The sequence below is a fragment of the Condylura cristata genome, unplaced genomic scaffold, assembly GCF_000260355.1.
Source record: "Condylura cristata isolate star-nosed mole 26May11 unplaced genomic scaffold, ConCri1.0 scaffold00022, whole genome shotgun sequence".
Lineage (NCBI taxonomy): Eukaryota > Metazoa > Chordata > Mammalia > Eulipotyphla > Talpidae > Condylura > Condylura cristata.
The window spans coordinates 19632565-19648758 of record NW_004567123.1 but is presented as its reverse complement, the minus strand read 5'-3'; the positions used below and the strand labels follow the sequence as shown (position 1 = coordinate 19648758).

General features: G+C 52.9%; 1 protein-coding gene across 1 annotated transcript; it reads left to right on the top strand.

The window, feature by feature from the left end:
* The first annotated feature begins 612 nt into the window (after positions 1 to 612).
* On the top strand, positions 613 to 15172 carry BPIFB1 (BPI fold containing family B, member 1). Its single transcript, XM_012728102.1, has 15 exons — positions 613 to 727; positions 1382 to 1523; positions 2154 to 2261; positions 3155 to 3304; positions 4538 to 4619; positions 6060 to 6123; positions 7728 to 7813; positions 8756 to 8935; positions 9827 to 9880; positions 10332 to 10490; positions 11547 to 11614; positions 12359 to 12404; positions 13202 to 13265; positions 14155 to 14231; positions 15140 to 15172. Exons 1-15 carry the CDS (start codon positions 613 to 615, stop codon positions 15170 to 15172), a joined length of 1428 nt encoding a protein of 475 aa, XP_012583556.1.
* The last annotated feature ends 1022 nt before the right edge of the window (positions 15173 to 16194 follow it).

Genomic DNA, 16194 nt, shown 5'->3' with positions numbered 1-16194 from the left:
ATTTTTGAATTGTGCCTCAGGGTCTCCATCTGCCAGAGAGGGCACTTTACAGAGAAAGGGGCATGGCACGTGGACAGACTTGAAGGGCGGAGGCAGAGAAGGGAGCTGAAAGCAAGAAAGCAGACAGGTAGACAGGAGAATGGAGAAGGCCAGAAAGGAAGTGGGCTGAGGTGGGACCTGGGAGGGTTGGTTCTACGTGTCACAGTGACGGGGCGCAGGTGACGCAAGACCGGTGTCCCGTGTTGAGCGCTGACCGGGGAGTTAAAGAGCTACTGCCCAGGGAAGGCCCTGTTCGAGATCCTGGGGCGACTTACCCATCTGGCCTCACCAGCTCTGCACACTAGGACCACTCTGCCCATTTTCCATGTGGGTAACTGAGGCTCAGGGAAGCAAATTTCATTGTCTCAGACCCCAGGCCTGGGTGGCACAGGGGGACACAGGTCCAAATGTTGGACCCTGGAGCCCACTCTCTCACCTTCTTCACTGCGCGGCCTCCCAGGACGCCCTGCCCCAAGTCGCCAGGCTTGCTGGGCCTGTCCTCGGTCCCTCTGCCTGGTCGACCAGGTGCTCTGTGCTCACTCCAGGTTCTGGCGCTCACTGGCCTCCAGGAAGATGTCCGTCCCGTGGACCCTCACCCTCCTGTCTACCTTGCTGGCGGCTCCCTTGGCTGGAGCCACCATGAACCCTCCTGCAGTTCTCAGCCTCAGCTCTGAAGTCATCCAAGAAAGTAAGCCCAGGTCCAGAGGCCTCAGCACCAGGAGGGCAGCGGCAGGGGGGAACAGGCTTTCAAGGGACACCAGAACCTCCCTCAACTCGGGGTGTGCCAGGCACACTGGAATCCCAGGCTAGGATGAGATCTGAGTGGATGAACCATAAAGGTTCGGGGTGTCTGTGCTCTCCATGGTCCGTGATCATATAAGCGTGTCACCCTGAGCCACCGTGGTTCCAACTCAGACCAAAACATGGCTTTTGCCTCCCTTCTCTGCCACTAGCTGAGGCTCTTGGACAAAGGGCCCACAGGCTGGTGATTCCAGGGACTGTTAGCAAATGTTTGTGTAGCACCAGAGCCCCAGTGGGGCCTGTGGGCAACCTGCCTGTGGATTCTCAGTGCTTACTACTCCAGAAGCTGTTTGCAGTGAGGCTCCATGTGCCAGGTGGTCTGGGCAACTGCAGCAGACACTGGCAGGGCCCCAGCCTCAGTCTTCACGTGAAAATGATTGTCCCAAGGGCTTGTTGACAACAAAGACAGTCAGGATGGGCCGTCCTGCCCCTCACCTTGGTCTAGGTCCCACAGCCCTGAGATGCCACACTACCTGCCTGGGGCCAGGTCAACCACCCACTTTCCCCTCTTGCTGGTCTCTAATCCTGGATCTGCCTCCAGGGCTGATGCAGAAGCTGAGGGACCATGAAGCTAGCAACGTTCTCCAGCAGCTGCCGCTGCTCAGCGCCATACAAAAGAAGCCAGCTGGGGTCATGCCTACATTTAACAACATGGTGAACTTTGTCCTGAAGTACATTGTCTGGTAGGTGGCGCAGAACCAAGTTAGGAGGTGACTCAGGCGCACACCTCTGCCCAGGTCACGTTCGAGTGATCAGTGAAGAGCATACGTTGGGACTGATTCTGCACTGACCATGGTGAATGGATCAAATCAAGTCCCTCCCTCGCAGTTCCCAGAGCTTAGCAGTGGTCAGAAGGAGATCGCAGCAACCCCAGAGGAAAGCCACCCAGGGTGGGAGAGTGAGAGGACAAGGTGGTATCTCTCAGTGGAGGTGACAGCTGAGCCCATGCCTCCATGCTCACCAAGAGATGAGAGGAAATGGCTCTGTGGGCACAGGGACCCGCCTGGACAATGGCCAGAGGGGAGACAGTCGGTCAGTGGGGACGGTGCTCTGCCCAAGGCCAGGACTGGGAGGCCAGTGGGGTCAGGCCACAGCAAGGGTCTGACAAGTCTCCCAGGGAGCTGGGGTTCATGTCCTAAGGGAGGGGACAGGAGAGCCGGGTGAGTGGGGTGGAGGGGAAGAGGGGCCAGCGGCATACAGGGATGAGTCAGGCAGTCTGCAGGTCTAGTCATGCCTGGCCCCAGAAAAGCAGCAATGATGAAGCTTAAAATGAATCTGACTTCATCAATCTCATCTCTGCCACTCCCATCCAGGATAAAAGTCACTTCAGCTAATATCCTCCAGCTGCAGGTGCAGCCTTCAGTCAACAACCAGGAGTTAGTGGTCAAGATCCCCCTGGACATGACAGCCAGCTTCAACACGTGAGTGTCCCCTCTGTCAGGCTCAGTGAGCCTTGGCTGATTCTCCCGCTTACTGCCCACCACACAGACGTACGGAAAAGAGAATTCCAGCGGGGGAAAGCTGGAGTGCGAAGGGCCTGAGCCAAGAGTGCACCTGCCTTGCGCAAAGCTCAACAAAGGGGGCAAAGGAGGCAGTGGTGGCAGGTGAGGCCAGCAGGCAGCCGGGGCAGGTTGCACCCTGCCCGTGGGTCAGCACGAGCATGAGGATGCTGAGATGAAAGCCAAGGAGAGTTCCCGGCAGAGGAGGGACGCGACATGATTGAATGTTTTTCCAGAATCCCTCTGGCTAGTGTGCATGAGACCAGGGCGTGGGGGAGGCAGGGTGGTGACGGAGGCCATCCACAAGCTACTGCGGTCATTCAAGAGGAGACAATGAGAGCTTGGACGGTGGGCTGACGGTGGCAGAGTGGCTGCTTTCCGACACGCCCTGGAGGCGGGTGGAATCAAGAGGATTTCCCCAACCTTGAAGGGAGGGGTGGGGAGAGGGGAGGAGAGGCAAAGGGGCTGAGGAACCAGCGCTGGTGTGCAATGGCAGGAGGGAGCAGGCAGAAAGACGGAGACGATCATGAGAGGAGCAGGCTGGGGAGACATCCAGAGTTCAGCTTTGCCTGTGCTGCATCTGAGATGCCAGCGAGGCATTCGAGGAAGGACTCAGGTTTCGGTTGGACAGTTGACGCACCTGCTGGGATTTTCACTAGGAGAGGAATCCTAACGAACCTGGGAGACTTTAGGGTAACAATGGGGGCAGTGGGAACCCAGCACGGACACCAAAAGGGACATGAGAGTCACACACACGGTGGACTGAGGGTTGCTCCAGCTGGGGCCGGGGGGGCTCACAGCGCCTCCTCTCCCAGGCCCCTGGTCAAGACCTTAGTGCAGCTACGCATGGAGTCAGAGGTCCAGATCACCATCCGCGTGGAGAACTGGGGCAAGGCCCGCAGCCACCTCGTCCTCAGAGACTGCTTCAACATGCAAGACAGCCTGCACATTGGCGTGCTGCAGAAGTGAGTGTGACCACTGCTCATTGGGCCTGACGGGAGAGCCAGGCGGCCGTGTCCATGTGGCACCAGAGAACCCTGAGGCCAGAGAAAGAAGCGTGTATCTCCCGCCTGACTCTCGGCCTGGGGCTCCTTCCAGGGAAGCTGTAATGCCAAAGTGAGCTCAAGGCACCAAGGCGAACAGCAGCAGTGGTGATGGGGGATAAAGATAGAAAAGATGAAAAAATGGGATCAAAAATGGGGGGGAAGGGAGGGAAATACACGGGACTATGGTGGTGGCACACGGGTGATTTGGTGATGGGAAACCCGCGGGGATTACAATTGAAATGGAAAAAAAAATGTGCAAAATGATGTAAAAATAAACTTTTGTAAAAAAAAAAAAAAAAAGATAGAAAAGATGAAAAGGAGGCGTCCCAGGCCAGACGCTGGAGACAGACCTAGAAATGATGGCCACCGTCACTAAACAAGCTAGCTAGAAACCAGAGATCCCGGCAGTCCCCTTGGATTCATCATCTTTGTCCTTGGCCCGGTTAACCTTCTCTAGTAGGTCACTAAGATGTCTTCTAACTAGAGCATAACGCTGCCAAGGATTTAGCGCCAAATAGAAATGTCCCCTCCTAAGGCAAGCCCTGTTTCAGAACCAGACTCGCCCAGCGTGAGATAGCCACTCGCAGCCGCGGTTCTGCCCACAGTGGGGTTTCAGGCATCACGTCGGCAGCTGGACGACATTTGAAGATGGAAAGCAGCCTCCTTCCTGCTCCTCAGCCCCCCAGGCAGCCTCGGGTAGAGCTTGCTTAGGAAATGTCGGGCGTCAGGAAAACCCATCTCCTTCGCGGACAGTCAGGTGACACTGGGCAGGTCACCTCCCAGGCGCACCTTCCAGGCCTCGGTGGCAAAGTTAAATCAGACGGAGGCCACAGCACTTGGCGGGGGCAAAGCGCTGAGCAGACGCAGTGTGAGCAGACGCTGCCGAATATGGTGCTTTCCCCCACCCCTCCTCAGCAGGACATGGAGAGAACCCCAAGTGGCCTCACACCAGTGTCTAGCACAAACTCTAAAGGCAAGCCCAGGCTCTGTGCCCTGGGGACTCTCTACCATGCTCTGCACTCACCTGGCTCAGCCCCATCTCTCCAGGCTGTACCACTGTCAGCAAAATCGCCCCTCCCCTGGCATTGATACAGTAGGTGACAGTGATCATCTCTAACCCTCCCTAATATCTCACCTTCTCCTCTCTGATAGGATCTCTTTCCTGATCAGAACCTTAGCAGACAAGGTCATAAACCTCCTGACGCCAGTGCTGCCCAGATTGGTCAATGAACATGTGAGTAGAACTAGGGCCTTTTCGCCTTGCTAATATTGCTCCCCCTTTAGGCTAGAGGTCGGACTGCAAGCGGGTGTTAAATGATCGTGGGCCCCTTGAATGAGAACCCCTGGTCCTGGCCATTCCTTCAGTAAGAGATCCTGAGGTCAAGGTGATGACAGCACCATTACCTGGAATGGCGTTTTCAAGACCTTGAACTGTGATATGCTCAAAATTCAAAGGCCTTTTCAGTGTAAATATGCGGGTCCCTATCCCAGCTGCACATCAGAACACTCCTGGAAGGGTTTTTTAAAACTCTAATATGAGGGTTTCCCCCAAGGGTGCTTAAGTAATTGAGCTGGGTGGGGGCCTATTAGCCCAGAGGAATCTAGCCCCCCTCCCTGCCCCCCCACCCCAGGAGTCTAATGTGTAGCCAGGGTGGAGCCTTAGTGCTAGGAGCAGGAAACAGGTTTGGGGTTTTTTGCTTGGTTTTTTTTTTTGTTTGTTTTTTAGAAAGTTAATGTTTCTTAAAATGTACTGTCTTTTCTAAAGATGGCAGTAAGTGGGAAGCCGAGATTTCTTCTTTTAGGCAATTGCACCTAAGACAAAAAATTTCAACACATTGCCCTAGAAAAAAAAGGGTGCCTGGAATAGAAAACAGGGCCTTTGGGGCCCAGGGACAAGTGAGTCCAGTGTTTAGCTTCTTCCTCAAATATTAAAGTGAGGCCAAGGTTCCCCACTGTTGACACTTGGGCCATGGAATTCTTTGTTATGGGCCTGTCCTATGCATTTCCTAACTTTGGTGGGGGGATGTCTGTGTGTATGTGTTAATAGCCTCTTAACTTTTTTACAACCTGAGCCTCTATCCTTCATTTCACTTCCACACTAACACATCCCTCCAAGTTGTGAAAACTGAAAATGTCTCTAGAAATTTCTAAATGTGTCCTGGGAATCAGAATCACCCCCTACAGAGAACGTTCAGCAATTTGGGGGGTGAGAGGTATTCCGTGGACACAAGGGGTGTGTTGAGGCTGGTGGTCCACAAAGGGCCCACAGAGACTGTGACTCTGTCCCGCTGTCCTCTGTCCTCAAGTCTGCGTGGGAAGAGCTCAGTAATGACTTGTTGGATGAGCAAGTGAACAAGGCGTGAGTTCTCTATTTTCTTTGAATGGAAGACATGGGTTCTTGTGAACAAGGCCAGGAGTCTGATGAGGAACTGGCAGGCCAGGAACACCCTGGGTATAGGGCGAAGGACAAACTGTAACAAAAAAATTCCCAGGGGACACCAGGGCTGGGATCTCTGAGCACCCATGATGGCTGGGGTTGTGAGTCCTCAGCCCATAGTAGAAAAGCCAGCTGGGCTGAGTGCAGCACAGAACTCAGGCTAGGCAGACTGGACACTGGCCACAGTGGGGCGTGCCTGCCCTGGCCGATGGAGACTATACAACTGTTCTATTGCAGCTGTGTCCTGTGATCAACGAAGCCTTTGAGGACATGCAGAACGACCTGCTGGGGCTGGTGAAGGGTAAGTCTGCTGCTTTTGTTTCCTATAAAGCTGAGCCAGCCTCCAGGGAGGTTTCAATCCAGAACAACACAAACCAGCAAGCAGGTCAAACATCAGTTGATACCCACCCAGTAGGAGCAAACAGAAGTCATCAGACTGTGGCTTCTGTGTGAGCCAGCAGGTGCGGATAAGCCCAACTTCAGCTTCCAGCTCTGCCACTGACTTAGTCCATGCTTTCGAGAAAGCTGACTCCATCTCCTTGTCCTCGGATCCCCCATCTGTAAAGGTGGCTTATACATCCCTATTTCACAAGATTTTTGGTGAGAGTAAGAGTTTCCAGGAAAGTTCCAGACATATAGCAGGTGTTGTGCCTGGCACAGAGAAATGCTTACAAATGTGTGCTGGATGGATGGAAGGACGGACGGACGGACGGATGGATGGATGATTAGAAAAAGGGAAACAAGGGAGGAGAGCTGTATGCTCACACCCCTCAGAGTGGAGATGGGGGAGATTGGTGGGGAGATGTGCACTCTACCACCTGGCCTTTGGGGCTGTGAAGAGGTTCATTAAGGGCCGCCAGAGAAGAATGGGAGAGGGAGTGGCATGGATAGGCATGGAGCTCCCTGCACTGCTGCTCTGGGCAAGCCCTTGGCCTGTGTTTTGTAAACACTGTCTCCCTGACCCTCAGACAGATGCATATGGGCTGACCAGGGTGGTCGTTACCCCACCTCACAGATAAAGAAATGGAAGCTCAGAGAAATTAAGTCATTTGTCCAGCTTCACACAGGCATTAGCAATAGAAGGCACAAACCCACTTCTTTGAATTGTAGGATTGGTGTGACTCAGATTTGAGCCAACATTACCAGGCTTCATCTATCACAACCTGTACAACCGAAGAGGCAGGTGTTACACTGTGATGCTGAATTTTAAGTTGACAACCAGAGAGTCAGAGGGTCAAGAAACTAGCCCTGGCACCTGCAACTCAGAGGGATGTCTAGCTGGCTTGTCTGCTTCCCAGGGGCAGTGTGAGAGTTCTCCCTGGGTAGCGGGTTCAGCCTGTGCCCCACTCCCTGCTCACTCCCTGAGCTTTTCCTTTGTCATTCTTGCTGTCTTCTGCCTTGGGCTATTGCCACCTGGCGGTCAAGTGAGGAATCCAGCAGCTAACAGATCTAGTAGCCAGACCCAGGGCCTGCAGGGTGGAGGTTGCACCATCACACTCTGGTTGGGGAGGGCAAGTGTAAGCGGTGGTACAGTTTTGTTCCAAGCAGAAATTTGCCATAGGACAACTATGATTCAGATCCTTCCATGGTATGACCTTGACATGTCATTTCACACTCTGAGCCTCAGTTTCCCCATCTGTAAAATGCGGGTCTTCATGGGACTGACTTCCTTAAATCATTTAGAGGACTCAGTGAGGTAGCATGTGTGAAGGTTAGCACAGTCCTTGGGACTTGATCTGCACTCAGTCATTACCAGTCATCACCTCCATCACCTCCTCGTTGTCATTATCAGTGTCATCTTCATCCCCTCCCCTGCGATAATGCAACTCCAGTCTAAGGTCAGCCCCAAGCCACCCTATGCAATACTGTCATCTGGCCTCAAAGAACTTTCTTCTCCCTGAGCAGCACCCGTTGCGGTCATGTCTAACCACCTAGAGTTTGACCTTCTGTCTCCTGCCATCAAGGGTAACAGTGTCCAGCTCAACATGAAGGTGAGTGTCATGGTGCCTGGAGAGCTAAATGTGGACATCACTGCCCTCTCTGACCAACAAGGCTCACATTCCATGGGCCTGTTTTGGGGAAGAAAACAGCAGTTTTCCCTAACAGCAGTTAGGACACAGGATATTTAGGACCATTTCAACAGGCTGCCTGCCTCATGTAAACCATTCAGAGAAAGAACACATGTGAAATCTAAAGGCCACTCACAGAACACTGACCCCAGTAACTCTGACTTCTCAGTCTGGGGCCAGAGTATGTTCATGGGAGCTCTTGATCTTTCTCTCAAGCAAACCCCTGCCAGGGCTCAGGTATCTGGGTACTTTGAAACAGGAACCCAGAATTAAGCCACATCATTGAGATTCTCTTCCAGCTCTACAGTTCCCTGGCTGTGTGGCTTTGGGGAAGTTTCTTTACCTCTCTGAGCCTCATCTTCTCCTTCTGTAAAATGTTGTCTATAAAAGCCACCAAGGAAAGTCTGAAATGAGACTGCATGGGACCTGACAGGCAGGAAAAGCCTAGTTGTTCTCGGTAAAATGTGACACTCACCCTCACACTGGAGTTGGACTCCCTAAGGAGCCAGCCGCACGTAGGAATCCCTTGGAAAACTGCAGTATTTAACATTTCCATTCCTTTTGTCGTCCTTGTTAATTTCCCCTTTACCCAGAGAGTTTATGAGGTAGCTGAGAAGTTGATCCTAAATATCAAATGAGATTTCTAAGTTTAAAAAAAAAATTTAGGGATTCTCTGAGGTAAGTAGTTGGAGTATCAGGAACCTGCTAGGAACCTGAGATAACTTTCCACCTATGGTAAGCCACTAAACTCCAGGCTAAGCATCCAGACAGAAAATGCAAAAAGGGAATCCATTTCAATACAGACTGTTATTGGCAAAGCTGTAGCACTAGAGCTCCCGGATAACTACCCACTTGTCTCCTTAGGCCAAGATGTTGGACTCTCAAGGAAAGGTGACCAAGCAGTTCAATGAGTCTGCACCTTCCATGACAATGCCTGCTGTGAACAACGCCCGTGTCAGCCTCACTGTGAGGCAAGATTTGTTGAATGCTGCGGTAGCTGTCTTAATTCCTCCAGAAGAAGTCATGGTCCTGTTCGACTACATGGTAACCCTCAGCCTGTGACACAGGCTGCATTGTGGGAATTTCCTGAATCAAAGGGGACCCGGGGATGCATAAGGCCTCAAGCATGAATCCTTTGTCAGTCTCCACCATGGAGAGCTCACTCTCTCTCCTAACATATAACCCTAAAGAAAAAAGTCCCCATAACACCCAGCCCCAGCCCTAGTTCTGCCTTGGGAACCTGACAACCTGCTTCCTCTATTAAATAACAGTCCTGTCAGAGGGCATCAGGTAATGAATGGTCTGGGAATGGCAGCTCAGCCACTGGTCTCCACTACCAGGACCATGACAGACATCACTAATCAATCAGGGCCCTCTTTCCTCTTGAACCTAGATGCCAACACAGCCTTGAAATTCTTCTCAACTCGCCACAGCAGAAAACAGTCTCCAGTCAACTAGCCCATGCCACCTCCACCATGGTAGCTGGTGCAGAAATTGAGGTCCAGGAGTGGGGCATGTTGGCACAAAGTTATAGGAGGGTGTCAGGACTTCAGACAGATAGCAAGCTCTTGAGGACTGGAACTCAGGATAAGGGGCTGGATGGTGAGGAAATGGGAATGGTGGACAGCAAGCACACTCACAACGATTGTAAGAATAGGCTCACGTCTGTCCTCTGGGAGCAGGAAGCTAGCTGCCTGTAGTCTCACCAGGAACGACAACCCCCCAAAAAAAGTCCAGACCAGCAGAGACTCCAGACTGATAGTCCTGTAATGGACACAGGACTAAACAAAGGTGCCTTTGTTCTCCCAGGGAAAAACGTGGCCTGGACTGCTGGGCCCACTCAGATTTTCCAGGGTTCTGGGGATCCCAGTGGGGCTGCTGGAGGCATCTCTTCCCTCTCCCCTCCAGTGACCTGCTCTGGCTTCCTCTCCTCAGTTTCCTGAGCTAGCTCTCTGGCTGAAATCGAGCATCAAGTTGATCAACGAAAAGGTGGGTCCACCTGCCATCTGCAGCTTGGAGGGTGGCTGCTGTGGCCTGTCCACTGGGACCACCTTTCTGCCTTCCTGCACAGAGACTCCTACAGGCCAGGTCCCAGATTTCAGTACAATAGGACTGTTCGACCGTAATTCACAGATAATACTTCAGCTGCAAAGGACAGGGGTGACAGACCAGCTGGCATAGCCCAAATTGGGGGCAAGGGGCTCCCCTGCAGGGAAGAGCATTCCAGACGGGGTGAAAAGCAAAACTGCAGCTGATGAGGTGGAGACCAACAGTCTAGTCTGGAAGGGGACAACGTGACTGGAGCACAGCAAGGAAGCAAGGAAGTGGGTGGGTGGGGCGGTGGCAGGGGCCAGCCAGGAGGGCCACGTGGGGCCACATGGGGGTGAGGGGCCACGCTGAAATACTTGCAAGGTCATCAGAGGGTCCCCTGTCCTTTCAGGCTGCAAATCAGCTGGAGCACACACAGGTCGTGAAGGTCTATAGTCATAAGACCCCGGAGCTCATTCTGAACCAGGGCAGAGCCACAGTGGCCCAACTGATAATGCTGGAAGTGTACGCCACCAACCAAATCCGCCGCCCCTTCTTCACCCTGGGCATCGTGAGTCAATTGCCTCCGGCTCTGGCAGCCATCTGAGAAGCCTTCCCAGTTCCTGCACCTGCTCGCCCCTCTTGCTTTGCTAAATGTTTCTACTGTTCTTGTCACCCAGCAGGGGTGGGGAGGAGATTACACCAAGTCAGGAATTTTGGGGGCCCTGTTCTGGCCTGTGACCTTATGGGTCCTTTGGGTCTTTTTACCCTTTGGCCAGTCAATTGTGGCAACATGGGTGTCCAGGGCAGAGGGGAAATAACTTCCCAGCAAGGCAGCTGTGTCCAAGCCAAGACGATGTACCAGAGAAAGGGCCGGAGGGAATGTTCACTGAGGTGGCTGCCCCACCCTATAGAGGGGATCTGAGGGGGAACCAACACCTGCCCTGCACAGGGCCGAGAGGAGAGTGGCCAGGCAGGATGGTTGGAAATGGGGGCCCTGCCTCACCAAGAAGGCCAGCATGCCCAGCGTTGCCAGAGGGTGATCTTGACCCTACCCTCAGTGCAGGACCTCTGTACAGCTGGGCAGCCTGTCCACTCACATTCTCGAGATACCATTCACAGAGACTATGGAGTGAAGGACGCTGGGCTTCCTGGCGGAAGGCTATTCTCATGCCCTGGCAGTCTGTCCCTGTCCCCAGCCCAGACCAGTCCACAGGTCAAGATGATGTCTTGGAGACCTGACTTAGCTTCTGATAATAACAATGGTTAAAAATTGGCAGGGGCCTATGCTCTCTGTCCCCAGGAACCCACACCTCTGTCATAGGGGATAATAGAAGGTGCATCACAGGATCAAAGGAGGGAGTCAGCGCAGTTTTGAAACACCGTCTGGCACCAGGTGACAGCTCCATGCACACTGGTGCTATGCTCCTTTCCTACAGAAGTCCCGTGTGGGACTGGGTGCCGCATCATTGGATAGAGATCAGTGAAATCTGCAGAATCACCTTCCCTACCGTCACAGCACCAGTAGTTAAGACCCCGACGGTGTCTGCTGAATCCCAGAGACTCCTTATAGAACCTCACCCCACTTAGCATCCTCTAAGATGTGGGGCCTGGGCTTTTGTTTCAGGAAGCCAGCTCAGACGCTCACTTTTCCATGGAAGGTGATCAAGTTATACTCAAAGTGAATAATATCCGGTAAGCATGTTAATCGTGGCAGGGATCCTAGGGAAGAGTCTTGCCCGTGGCACAGGGGCTCTGGGAAGAGCCAGTGTTTTGAGCTTCTGGGGCGTGAGCGGCAAGCAAGCTTGCTCCAGGGCATCTAGGCCTGGCTGCTCTGTTCTGAGCCCAAAGAGGACAGGGAGATTGCCTTGCAGCAATCCCCTGACAACTTTCCCTGGCCTTGGGCAGGCCCTCTCAACACCTCCAAGACAGCAGTGGTGATTGTCATCCCCGTGGGGCCCAGCCAGAGGCTGCCAGCCCAGCTGCCCTCCTGGGAAAGTCCAGTCCAGAGACTTGTTTGAATCAGCCATTAGAGTTAGGTGTTGCATTAACAGAAATTGGTCACCAGCTTATAAAAATGAGAATGACTGGTCTCCACAGCCCTGCCAGTCTCGACATGGCAACCCTCACTAGCTGTGATGTGGGTACCTCTTTAAAAGGAGACTGAGCTCCTAGGTTCACCATGATTCCAGTCCTGGGGTGGTTTATCTACTCTCCAGACAACTACTTGTTTTCTGTGTCACCACTGCCAACCTCACCCCCTGCCACACCACATCCAGGCCCATTATAATGTAAGCTTCATGAAGCAAGAATTTTATGTGGTTCACAGCTTTACCTATAGAGCCTGCCCTGTACCTGGCACATAGGTGCTCAGTAAATGGTCATTGAATCAATGGATGATACCCCAAGGGGCCTTCTCACGTGCATCTTCTGTTGCAGCTGTGATCGGATACACCTGTTGAACTCTGGCCTTGGCCTGTTCAACGTGAGTACTGACAGGCGTTCCTGGGGGCACCCTGTCCCATCGCACCTCTCAAAAGGAGACATTGGCCAAGGTTTACCTTGAACAGGGTTCCCTTGGGCAGCCCTCTGGGGCCCGGCTGACTTCCATGTTATCACCTGAGAAGTCCAACCTACTGATGCGAGCATTTACTAAGCACCTTCCGCATGCTGGACACAGCTGCAAACACACAGCTACACACGCATTTCCCTTCTGTGATGACAGGACCCCAAATTGGAAAACAAAACTCTTTGCCATCTGAGTTTGCTCACATAGCTTCACCTGGGTGACCTTGAGCAGCCCCTTCACTCTGGTCCTCAGTGTCTCATCTGAGACAGACCGAGTCAGAGATCTCACACTGGCTGAATCTTCTGACATGGTGTTTATTTGTTTGAGCTTGGGTCCTTACATCTTGATTGGTTAATTTGGTTTTTTTTACTAATATTTTTTAGGGGGGAGGTTTCTGCTTCCAAGTCAGGATTTCTAGCTTCCCTTGGAAAGACAGAAGTAGCAAACACAGGGTCCAGTTTCCTCAGGGGAAATTCTGCTGGGATAGAGCAGTAGAGCCCTAGGGGTGCGGTGGGAGCAGGGGTGCATCCCTCCAGGACACCCCCACATCCTGGACATGGGGCCAGCTGTGTGGGCCTTCTCCAGCCTGCCTGGTCCTGGAGACCTTGCAGATCTAAGCTGCAGCACACCTGGGATCCAGCCTGTCCTGAGGTCCAGCTGTGCTCACCCACAGAGGGGCTGGAGAACTCCAGCACACCCCTTCTCTCTCACAGCCTGAGCTTCTGAAAGACATCACCACCGAGATCCTCGTCACTGTCCTGCTGCCCCATGAGAATGGTGAGTCCCTTTCTGAACCTCCCATCCCTGGGCAGGAGGCTGGGGCCCTTTCCCCTCCTGCCTGCATCTCCCATTCGTTTTCCACATATCAACCCTAGTTCAAAAGCCACCTGGTCGCCCCCTCAGCTATGACCTCCTGCTCCAACTTCCAAGCCAGGTCCTTCGCTGGTGCCAGAGCCCAGATGTGGACAAATGAGCCGGGCAAGGCGCCCGTCTCACAGACTGAGGGCAGGAGACTGGGGTGCACACACACAGCCAGTTCAGTGTGCGCCAGGTCCCAGGTCCCCTCCTGGCAGCTGCCTGGACTGGAACAAGCCGCCCCATCACCCCAGGCCGCAGTGTCCATCGGCAGGACGGGGAAGTAAGAGCAGCTTCATCAGAGGCACGAAGGTGACCTGTAGGGCGGAAGGAGGGCTTCGCAGTCACTGCCTCCAGGTCTCCACCGCTGCTCACATGACCCGTCGTTTGTTACTAGTGGAGGAAGCAAAGAGAAAGGGAGGAGCGACTGAGGAACCCCAGCTGGAGGGTTCCCAGGGAGGATTCCTAGGTGGGGAACGTGGTGACCTATGCTAACCTCAACTTTCTTATTTTATTCAATTGAGAATCTCAAATCATACATACTTCTGCTGTGGACAGTGGGAGCCCCTGAGAGTTCTTGAGAAAGAGTGTGGGTGGAGGTGTGGGGTGCCCTTTGGGAGGACCCTAAAACCAGCAGTAGATGTAAGAGATGCAGACTGAGACTGGGTCCGTGCTGGGACTGGTGACAGGTGGGCAGAGATGAAATGGAGGGTCCAAACCAGGCCTGTGAGTCCTGGGGTCTGCTCTGAGCCTGCCCACAGCTACCCAGTCCCACCCAGCCCTGCCACCTCTAACTACATTTGTATTTCAGGCAAATTGAAAGCTGGGGTTCCTGTGTCCATGGTAAAAGCCTTAGGACTTAAGGAAATGACTTGCTTCCTGACCAAGGTGAGTGGGCTAAGAGCCCGGCCCCCGTGGGCAGCAGTCTATGGGGACCCACTCACAAGGGGCAGCTGATGTAAGACACACTGCCCCGAGTCCTCTGACGCACGGCTAATGGCTAGCATTTGATTTGCTGCATGGAACTCTTATTAGAGGAGATTTGGCCCGTTTCTGTCGGGGTCTATTGTTACTTTTTTAAACTACTTGCGTAACATAACCAACCACTCCAAGTTGGGTTGGAGAGATTATTTCACTCTTTGGATCTATTTCCAAATGTCCTGTTTCACTCTATTCATTTGTTTTAGATGAGCAGTAGGTCAGCTTCCTTTTTCTACTGTATAACATGCTTTAAAATCTTATCAAAAATAAATAAATAGATATGAAACAGAAAGCATGGTCTAAAAAAGCTAGTAGTGGAATCTAGGTCACAAGTATAAGTGTCACTGAGAAATTCTTTCTACCTCTGCTGTCTGTTTGAAAATTATCATGATGAAGTATTAGGACAAGTCTAATAGGTGAAGTGGTCATATTAAATTTAGACTCGAAAACAGTAGCATAGGGCTGTTGAGAATTTAGCAGACTGGACCCTTATGGATACAGCCTGGAAAGCCTCTGTCCACCTGTCACCAGTCCCAGCACGGGACTGTGAAACTGGGGAGCGTTGCAGATTGGCTGGGCTTGGGACCACTGTCCCACACCGTCACAAAGGCTCACCCACAAGCCTTACAGGTGCCCCTGGCCCCTACACGGCGCACTGGTCACACACAGACACCCCTGAGAGTTCAGGGTGAGTGAGTTCAAGGTCATAGCCCCCAATGCCAGTGGTCACCTTGGGGAGGACAAACCAGCATAGACCACAAAAAGGGATAAGGTGAAAACAGAGAAAGCATTATGACCTGCTCCTCCCGTTCCAGGATGCCCTTGTGGTCACCTCTGTCTCGTCGTAGAACCCTGGACCACCATTCTCTCCCAGTGAGGAATGGAGGTGACGGTTCAGGGCAGGCTGGGCTCCAGTGGGATGTGCCCCGTACACCATCTCTCTCTGCAATAAAATCACTTTCTGTGACTCCTGCAGTCTAGAGTGTATTTATGTCTCAAGCCAGGAGACATTTTGCCCCTGGTAGTCTTAGGGGTGAGCCTCTCAGTCCCAGCTGGGTCACATTCCTAGCCACATCTGGGCCATACCAGACCTCCGATGGACAAGGCCCAAGGCCCAGGCCACCTCCCTGGGCCTCAGGGAAAAAGTGCCACTCTGCGCTTGCCTCCCATGTCAGTCAGCCTCAAGACCGCCTCTAGGAGGACAGCCTCCTTGGTGGGGACATGCTTATTCTGCATCCTGGCAGTATGGCGGGTCCAGGACTCTGAGCAGTGTGACTCTATGGGACAACTGGAGTTCTGTGGGCCTCAATTACCTTTTTATACACTGAGGAGAATCACAGTTGCCTCCTTGGAGGGCTGTGGTGAGGATGAAAGGAGAGAGATTGTTCCTGGCACCTGGGAGGGGTTCAGACAATGACATCTTGGGCAATGACTGCGTCACTATTGTTCTCTGGCCTCTAGGATATTGGCCTTATCACTGAATTCCTTCCTGCTTGGACATCCCACAAGTGCCACTGTCTCCCTGGCCTCCCTAAAGTCACCTAGCTCAGCACAGACAATAGAGTCCGTGTTCTCCAGACCCTGGGCCTGGTCCAGCACACAGAGCCCTTCATTCATGTGAGGGGCCTTGGAGGAAGGGGTGGGTGTGCATTTTGGGAAAAGTCATTATTTAAATTCAGCAAAAACTGGCATAGGACAAGCTCACAGCCTGAAAAGACTGCTGGGAATGAGCTTCTCCCATCTAGAAGTTTCTCCCATCTATGGCTTCCATCAAGAAGACAAGGAGGGGCCAAGACATGACCTTGCTCTTGGTTTTTACACCCGGATCCGTGGACACATGTAATGGTATCTTTCACCTTGCTGTGCCCTT